Source organism: Sprattus sprattus (assembly GCF_963457725.1).
Source record: "Sprattus sprattus genome assembly, chromosome: 3".
Taxonomy (NCBI): Eukaryota; Metazoa; Chordata; class Actinopteri; order Clupeiformes; family Clupeidae; genus Sprattus; species Sprattus sprattus.
This window is the reverse complement of record NC_137922.1, coordinates 10,153,388-10,163,487: the sequence shown is the minus strand read 5'-3', so window position 1 is coordinate 10,163,487 and position 10,100 is coordinate 10,153,388. Positions and strand designations below refer to the sequence as shown.

At 40.4% G+C, this 10,100-nt stretch overlaps 1 protein-coding gene across 1 annotated transcript; it reads right to left on the bottom strand.

Moving 5' to 3' along the window:
* Positions 1 to 1,544: 1,544 nt before the first annotated feature.
* On the bottom strand, positions 1,545 to 4,699 carry meig1 (meiosis/spermiogenesis associated 1; the record flags this gene model as incomplete). Its single annotated transcript, XM_080835949.1, has 2 exons — positions 1,545 to 1,673; positions 4,547 to 4,699. 2 exons carry the CDS (start codon positions 4,697 to 4,699, stop codon positions 1,545 to 1,547), a joined length of 282 nt encoding a protein of 93 aa, XP_080692075.1.
* Between the last annotated feature and the right edge of the window lie 5,401 nt (positions 4,700 to 10,100).

Below are 10,100 nucleotides of genomic sequence, written 5' to 3'. Positions count from 1 at the left end.
TGCTGCAATACAAGCCAACTGAAACTGACTCTGCCTCTGGTCTATTCTTTAACTTTAGCGTGCTATTATTATTCTATTAGTGTTAAGACCTTTCTTCACAAGTCACTCTCAGCCACAGCAGGCCCACCACAGGCTGATCAGACCTGGGTGCATGTCTCATGATTAGTCTCTAGGTCTAGGACTTGACTGACAGCCCATACCGTATCTATTCTTTTCAGCCACAGCCAGTGACTGCTCATTTCAGTGGCATCTGCTTTCATTGCCTTGGATTGGATTTAACATTGTAAAATTGTATTTTGTTCATTGCACTCACTTTACGGTCAGAGAACCAGCAAATAGGAAGATGTGTAAATTGCCTGAACATTCTAGGAGCACACAGGAATTTCTTAAAGTAGAAAGAGTTGCGGTAAAGGTTTTATAGCTGCAATTCATTGTCCATGGTTTTGTCAATATTAGATCAAAGGAATCAATAATAATTGACGAGACAAACAACTGGTGTACACAAACCTCAGATCTTTATTTTTGACAAGAAATGTGCATATGCTTAAGAGTATGACCTCATACAGGTGAGGCCTAAGAGTATGACCTCATACAAGTGCCGCCTAAGAGTATGACCTCATACAGGTGCCGCCTAAGAGTATGACCTCATACAAGTGCCGCCTAAGAGTATGACCTCATACAGGTGCCGCCTAAGAGTATGACCTCATACAGGTGCCGCCTAAGAGTATGACCTCATACAGGTGGCGCCTAAGAGTATGACCTCATACGGGTGCCGCCTAAGAGTATGACCTCATACGGGTGAGGCCACATTGTTTTACGGAATAAAACTCCACACTGAGATGATGACTGAGGTCTTCTGTTTTGGTGAGACCCTCGACAGCTATTGACTCCAGCTATAAAATATCAGTTTGGTAATAAACACCACAATATATATATATTTGGCTACTCCATCATAAGACAGTGGAGATAAATACATGACCTTTGGAGCACCCCAATATAATACCCAATTAAAGCTTCCAGGACAGTATGTGACCACCATAATTAGGCTTACAAATTACCATGCACAGAAAATATTCAGTATGCAATCTTCAGCTGGAAAAGAAGGAATTTGGCTGAATTTCTTAGAGGCATGTTCCTTTGTAAATCACACTGGCATTTATAAATCATGGCATCTACCATTTGCCCACATACTTCAAAACACACAAATGTCCAATTTCACAGTACATTTAACAATGCTTGTTATCGGAATTTACTTATTCTCCCACATCTTGGCAGGTGGAAGCAGTTGTAAAACTACGAGCATGGCGGCTTTTTCTGGTCAGACAAACACAACTTATGATAAATTATTGACGTTTAAGGAAATGCAACACATTTATTTGGAGAACAAAAGAAATATCCAGAACTAAAATGCAGTAAGTGCTGCTGCTCCTTTGTTGGTATCTGCATTTAAAAAGAATTACAAAGAACACAAAAAAAGAAATGAGGAACAAAAAACAAACAAACTAATAATAAACCCAGAAGTGCTGAAAGTCGCTGTGTGCAGTTCAGTATGCATAAACCTTTACTTTGCGCACTTCTTTGTCTTCACACTCTCGTTTCTTGTTGTAATAGTAGAAGGTGTTATCTCGCCTCTGCAGCTTCTTCACAAAGCCGGTGTCTGGCCACCGGTCCACCTGTCAACAGCACACAGCCAGTGAGAAAATATAGTCATCAGGTATACAGCCTGAGACAGCAGGCATGCAGGTCTCCTCTTAAGCCTACTTAGGTGACCCAACCCTTAAGCCTATACCACCTGCGTTAAGTACTTTCTTAGATTACTGAACACCTCTGGTTCAGTAATTGAGACAAAATGTCACTGTAATGCCATTCCGAGTGCTAGAAGACACTTCATTTCTGAGCCTATAGGCTACTTTAACCAATGTTTTTTCTTTTCGATAGTGAAACATCGAAGCCCCATTGAAGCCCCATGATTGAAAATAGGTATTTTTTGCTCCTGAGTTCCCCATAAAGTTGCAGAGCGTAGTTCACTTTTACAACACTGACGTAAGTACAAATCACACTGTGAGACCCCCTACTGGAGAGGTACACATGTATTTGTTGACAAGCTGAAGGATACAGAACCGCCAGAAGCCAAAGAAACATTACTGACTGACGAAACTGACATATATGCATAGTTTTATTTGTTGTGACATCGAAGATGAACGCTAACATAACAAAAAGAATAACAAAAATATATAAAATAAAAACTACTTGCACTTTCAGCCTATTTACATGGTTTTCTAAACATTTGAAATTTGACTATGTGTAATTTAATAAAATATAGTTGGTAACATAACAAAGCCAAATACTGTGCATAATACAGTGCCTTGCAAGTATTCACCCCCTTGGATGTTTTACCCTTTAATTGCTTTTATAAATCAGTCATGGTCAATATAAGTTGGCTTTTTGGACAAAAAAAATCACAAGAAAGCCCTCTTTGATGAGGTGTCTAAAGATTACCACCACTACAAAAACTGTCACCCAAACTACTCCAATGGGGACATACCACGACCTCATAATGGCAGACCAATGGAAACATCAGAAACCGCCGCTACAGCGCAAGTCCAGTACACAAGCGTGTCTCTTATCAAGATGAAAGGGGTGGTGATCAACTACCATGACTACCATGACTATGGGTATCAGGATGACTGTCGGCAGGGAAACTTCCGCTAGCTGATGCAGTGGGGCATCTATCATCTAGCCTTCACCTAGCCCCTTCCTCTAATTGTGCAATGGTGCCACCTTGTGGCCAACAAAATACACTGCATAATAATTCTGCTGTTACAGACAACGACAACTGCAACACTTTCACTGCCTACGTCAGGGGAATAGTAGAAGGTTCTGACATACATATTATGTTGGACATTGGTTCAAGCATTTCATTTATTAGTGAGAATAAAAGAACGTCACTGCCGTCATTGAACAAAGGGCCTCTCAAAAAGGACTTTGTCTCGTCCAAATCGGTGACAGGGCAACATTTGGACACACTTGGCACTGTGAACATTGCACTACGATTAGGCTCACTAAATTTGATGCATGAAGTCCAAGTTATGAGGAATATTAGTCAGACTATTATACCTGGCTGGGACTTTTTGCAACAACATTTTGCTGTGCTAGATTTAGGCAGAGGTTTGTGTCACCTTTACAATCAAGATCTGCCTTTGCTGAGCACCACAGAAATGACACCAGACAGCTGCTCTGCCCATATTACTGAATGCACCGCCATACCTCCTCACTGTGAAATGCATTGTGCAGTGAAGCTGATGCCTGTTGCTGCTCATCTCTGTACACTGACGGGATACAATGGTCTCTTGGAGCCGTACCACACAGAGATGGACGGGGTTGCAGTGGCACGTACACTTGCCAGAGCCGACAAAGGTTTTAAAGGTTGTGTGTGTCATGAATCCTACAAACACCCCAATTGTACTACAACCAGGTATGCAGCTGGGACAGTTCACCCCTGTTACGGACAACAAAATCAGAGTACAGCTGCTTCCGCAGTTTGTCAGGTATCAGCCCCCCTACCACTGTCTCCGCAGTCTTTGCCGTTTGACATGGTGTGGCAGTCTTACAGATTCTCAGTTTTCTGAACTTAAATCTCTGTTACTGTCATACACTGATTTGTTCAGCAAGAATCAAAATGACTTTGGAAGAACTAATTTAGTCAAACACAAAATCAATAAAACTTCAGATTCACCAATAAGAAAGCGTGCCTGCCGCACCTCTCCACACATGCGGTCTGTGGAGGACATGCTGACACAAGACATAATTGAAGTAAGTCATAGCCCATAGGCTGCGGCAGTTGTTATGGTGCGGAAAAAAGATGGAAATTGGCGTTTCTGTATTGACTACAGGGCACTACATTCAATTACTGTCAAAGACGCGCACCCTTTGCCCAGAACCGATGACACACTAGATGCACTGGGTGGCTCTGCTGTGTTCAGCACCATGGACTTGTCATCAGGCTAATGGCAGGTCCCACTCGACGAACCAGACCAAGAAAAAACAGCGTTTACTCCTGGCTGCTCTCTCTATCAAGTCATGCCAATGGGATAAGTCAATTCACCCCCAACATTTCGACATCTTACGTAGCTTGAACTACAGGGACTGTCTTGGAAAACATGCTTAGTGTACCTTGACCATGCTTAGTGTACCTTCTCTGATCATCTGCTGCATTTGAAGGAGGTGTTTGAACGTCTCAGAGCTGCAAACCTGGTTATGAACACGGAGCTATTTTGAAACCCAAGATGTCAGCGTCAGTCTACATGTTCTGAGCCAGTTCACAACCCAGTGGTGTAGTCCAGGGTATACGTAGTAAACCTGCTTATTTTTCAGTCAGCATTGCGTATAGGCTACCCACTTCTCAAAACAGGGCGTTTATCCTGTGCTGTATCCTGCTTAAAAAAAATTAAGAGTATACCCACTTCTCCAGGGACCACTACACCACTGTCACAACCATATGTTAAGTACCAGTAGGAGAATATAAGAAAACATAAGTTGTATTTACCAGTTCCACCTGCTTAACTTGCCGGTACTCCTTCTCATCTCGGTAGCCTGCCTGCTGGAATCTGTACAGGTTCTCGATCTCGTCGGTCCAGAAGCTCGCCCGGCTCATTGATTTGGGCTTGCAGTTGCCATCAAGCAGCATTGCGCAGGACATTTTTTGAGAAGGAGGGCTTCGTTCCTGCCGTATGCTAACACATAATGGTAACATTAAGCGTTCGATTTGGTTAATTCAGGCTGTTATCCAGCAGGGAATGATTGCTTGAAGAGGTAAGCAATTATCTTGTCCTTAAAAGTGATCGGTGTGAACCTCAGAGTTCTTACATAAGAGTAATCTTCCCAGTGCACTAATAATAATAATAATACATTGTATTTATAGGGCGCCTTTCAAGAAACTCAAGGTCGCCTTACAACAGTGAATAAAACATTGAATAATACAGCATACAGCATAACACTAGTATAGCAATATGTTAACGTCAGTTGATTTTGCCTACGACAAGCCTATAGCCAATTCCATCCTAGTTCGCTTATTACAAAGTAAACCAAAGATAATTTGCCAATTTACGAAGGCATCTAGCAATATCGATCATATACCATCTAACTTAACCAACTATCCACTAGCTAGGTTTACAGGTAGCATAACGTTAACATCTATGAAGAGTTAGCTGGTTATCTGGAGTTAGATAGGTGTTTCTAGGATTTCGGACAAACAATTCATTTTTACAGTGTATACTGACTACTGACTATCAGGTTGCCGGAGAGTATTTGATTGCAAAGCTAAGAAAACAGTTTTAAAATAATTTCCAAACTTACAGCTGTCACAACCACTTGGGCTTGGTGGAGACTTACTGCGGTTTCCTAGCAACATGTAACGCCATGCCGTGTTTCTTACCCAGGATTCCTTGCGTGAATGCGTCCGTCTTGTGCTTAAAGGGTTACTTCAGTTCAACCATCTGTAGTCCGTCCCACTCCATGAACCACAGGGTGGCGAACCGTGTAGCAGCTGTTGTTATTGTGGTAAATTCTAATGTTTTGTTTGCCAGAGTTAACGATAGCGGGTTGCCAGAGCTGCACACCCAAGAATGTAAGACACCGATAGACCTGGTCGAAGATGTGGTTGACGACGCCCACTAAAGACAGTGTTAAATAAAGGCTTTAGTTTCTCAAATCACAATTGTTTTTATTTCTTCAAAAACGATAACAGGGCATACGTTCTGAATTTAAAGTTAACTGATTAGATGTGAAGAATATTTTTTTTTTAACAGATTTCAATATACAGGAACAATGTTAAAGATATCCATCTGTCTACATTTTCATGACGAGTGACCCTTTTGGGTAACTTAGAATAATTCACATTTTAACAGGCTTCATAATAGCAAACACACACACACACACACAGACACACACACACACACATACTGTGCATACAACAAAGACAAGCTATTGTTTTTTTATAAGGCTTATACCTCAGCAATGTCTCTTCTCAACATTTTGTGACATTCATCCATTTGCAGTTGCAAATAATTGTTACAACTCCCTCCTTAATACATGAAATTGTAATCCAGTTAAAAACCTTTTTGTGACATATGCTGTATGAAACTGACACAAGAGCTGCCTCACAGCCAAGAAAGATTTCCCTTCTATTTATGACCACAAGTGATTGTTTTGCCGAAATGAAAGACCCTGGTGCAAGCTTTGTATCAGTAAACTAGCAATGCAGGAAACGACAGAATCTACTTAAATCTAACAACTGTGTAAAACTGACATCCTTGGAAGACAGGAAGCTCAGTCGTGGACTTTTAGTCAAGAGTGGCTATCGTGACTGTTAAACATTATACGTAGCCTCAGAATAGGATACATCTTAAGTATATAAACCTTGTGCAATGTGAGTTAAATTGCTTCACTTTCATCCTTGTCCTGTGAGTGAGCCTGATTGCAAATGTTATTGAATAAATATACTGATCTACCTCTCCGGAGTCCTGAGATAACTTGAGTGTGAATTTTCACCTAACAATGACCTTACAGAAGCCCGTTTGTAACCTCTTTCACATAGGGGCTAGCTAAGGTATAGAGCACAAGCCTGTGCACAATAGCATATTTAATATTTGGCCTGAGTCTGATAAGAGATAAATTACAAATAATATGACTTGGTTCGGTGAAGTTATCATATATGACATTATTTATAAATGTATTATTATAATATTTATTATAAAACACATGAAGCAATGCATTCTATATACGTTATTATAACTAACTATACTATTTACGTTAATGCCTTTTCTTTAGGTTGTACAGCCTTTTCCACTCTGACAGGGGGACTGCCAATGGAAACTAGCCTCTTGGATATAATTGGGTGCATTTACATCTTAATGTTCATGAATGTACACTGTCCCTCTTGATCAAATAAACTAATTGTATTGTATTGAAAGAGTAGGTACTACTCCCTGTCTCTTTCCGGATTGACTACAAAGTCCTTATACTCACCCATACATGCATAAATGGGCATGCACCTCCCTACCTACAATAATGAATTACTCCCCAAACCTCCACCTGCACCCTCAGGTCTTCAAACAGCTTGCTCCTCCACATCCCCAAAACCAAGCTCCGCACCATGGGCGACCGGGCCTTTTGCTCGGCAGCGCCACACTTATGGAACAGCCTCCCTGACCACCTAAGGGCAACGCAGACGCTGGACTCCTTTAAAGCTGGACTTAAAACATTTGTATTCAGGAAGGCATTTCTGGCCTTGTGTTAAATCTAGCACCACTACGTTTCCTATTATGCATATGTTAACTAATTTTTTATTTTATTGTATTATTATAGTTAGTTTCTAATATGTAGGCACTCTGAGATTCTTTTGAATAAAAAGTGCGTTCAAAATAAAATTAATTATTATTATTATTATTACTATTGTATGTACTGATAATGTATAAAAAAGTGTGTATTATGATGTCATGATTTGATGTCAGTGTTCCAAGCCTGCTGATTTCACAGTAGCTGGGCAACTTAGAAACTCAACATTCTAAAACACTTCAGCCAACCATCCAGACATGCTGGATGCAAACTTATGGTAAGCTATCTTTATTAATTGTTAATTTAATTAATGTCTTTAATTCAAATGTAATACCTTACTTAAGTTAAATTTCTATATCATGATCTCAGATTAAAATTTCGTATGTAATAAATCCACATAGTTATATTTTAAAAAGACCTATATTGCTACTAAGCCAAACATCATTGAATTGACAAAATTCTATAGCACAAAAATGAATATGATTAAAACAATCTAAAAGATAATTGGAAAAAATATATATATACACACACATACTGTACACACCTTTGTCACATGCTATTAACCCATTCTCACAAGTGAGATAGATCTTGTCACTCCAGAATAACTCATGAACAGACACAAATGAACATATATGTTAGCTTAATAACGACTCTTTCTTTCCCCAGATGCCTTTGCGTCTTAGCGAAGATGGCCAGGAGAGAAGCCTGGGCTCCAGTTTACAGGGAGCAGAGGTCCTCTTAACAGACAGCAAGACGGACCTTAGACAGAGGCTGGACACAAAGCTTCGATGCATGGAGTTGGAGTTCCATGCCAAAATTGATAACGCTTTCCTCAAGCTGAGTACCGTGGCAAAACCTATCGGGAAGGTTATGGCTGAGGGTCTGCAGCTAAATTCTAAGGTTCTACCATATTCCCCCCCAAAAATCATTTATTTGATTGTTTATTTGTTGTACTACTAGTATTACTATTACTACTTCTACTAACAATAATTATTATAACGATAATAATAACAATACTGAGAATGAGAAATAATTATATAATAATAGCATTCATTTAGTTTGGGCATCGCTAACTAAATAGTTACAACCATGGCCAAGAAATGCAAAGCTCAATGATAATTAGTTTATGTAATAATGTTCAGTTCTCTGTGAAGAAGGAGGAAGAAAGAGAAGAGGAGGAGAGACAGACAGAGAACGAGAAAAGGCCACTGAGAGAAAAGTTGGAAAGGGAGAAAATGGACCATCAGAGACAAGCGGAAGAGCTTTGGAAAAAGGCGAAAACGATGACAGACACAGAAAGACTAAGAGAGCAAATGAGACTAAGAGAGATGCAGGAAGAGGTCAGCAGAAAGGAAGACACACTGAGAGAGGTCAGCGCACAGATTGCAAAAGAGAAAGATAGACTGGTGGAAATTGAAGAAGAAATGAAGAGAGAAAGGATAGAGATAGAGAGAAAGAAAAAGAGAGAGGAAAACAGCCTGGAAGGGTTGCCCAAAGGGGTTGAGGAAGAGAAGGACAGACAGGTGGAAGAAGAAATGAAAAGAGAAAGCATGGAGATAGAGAGAAAGAGAGAGGGAAACAGCCTGAATGAATTGGCCAAAGTTCTTGAGAAAGAGACACAGATACTGCTTGAAGAACAATGGAGAATGGAAACGCTGCTGAGTGAGAGACGGAGAGAAGAAGACACACTAAGAGAATTGGCCACAACACTAAGGCAAGAGACAGAGAAACTCATTGAAGACGAAAAGAAGAGAAAAAAGAAAGAGGAGGATAGACTGACTGAAGAGAGAGAGAAACTGATGGAAGAAAAGAAAAGGACAGAAAAGCTGGAGGAAGCCGAAACACGGCTAAGGGAAAGGAAAGAGGTGCTGGAGAAAAAGAAAGACAGACTGTTGGAAGAAGTAAAGAAACAAAAATTGGTCGAGAGAGAGAGAAAGAGAGAGGAAAACAGACTGAGAAACAGACTGAAAGAGTTTCTCATAGCATTTGAAAAGGAGAAAGAGAGGCAGGTGAAAGAAGAAAGGACGAGAGAGATTGTGGAGAGAGATTTTTTTTTGGAATATTACAAAAATATGTAACAGAACCTTTTTTCTCCAAACTGTGTGAGTTCTGTCTTTTTATTTGTTTATTAGCTTTAATATAACTGTACAGTGCCTTTCCATTATCTGAATACAAATTTAATTGTTCATGCATCCCCAAAATTAACAGAGGACTTGTGTAAGAGGCATCTTGGAAACCATCCATAATGTCAATGTCTGGGAACGGGTAAAAGCATGATACCTGTACTTTACTCTTCGGCAGTAAAGGGCCAACTTATTTTGACGAGGAGCCTACTGCTAACCCTCAAGGATCTTATTTCCAAGAAAGAGGAAAGTGCCTCAGTATTTTGTAAATCACCTCCTGTCCTTTCAACCATCTGCTGTAGATGTAGGCGAATACCACTTAAAAGTAGATTTGCCAGTACTGGGATATCCTCCCCACACACATCAAAGCGAGCCAGAAAGATGGTGGGCTCCTCCAGTACCCAGCAGAGAGAGTTTGCTGGCTCCGACCAACAATGTGTAAAGAGTCCCCAGGCTTTGAACAAGCTGTGGTAAAAAGGTGACCGTCCACTTAGATCGACTTATGGTCCATCAGAAAAATGATGACAAAAATGACCAGATTCTTTGACCACCTTCATCTCTAGGCAGGTAGATCACACTCTGAGGGACCCAATGTCATCTGTGGCCAAAAAGGTCCACCACTTGCCCCTATGAATTTGGGCC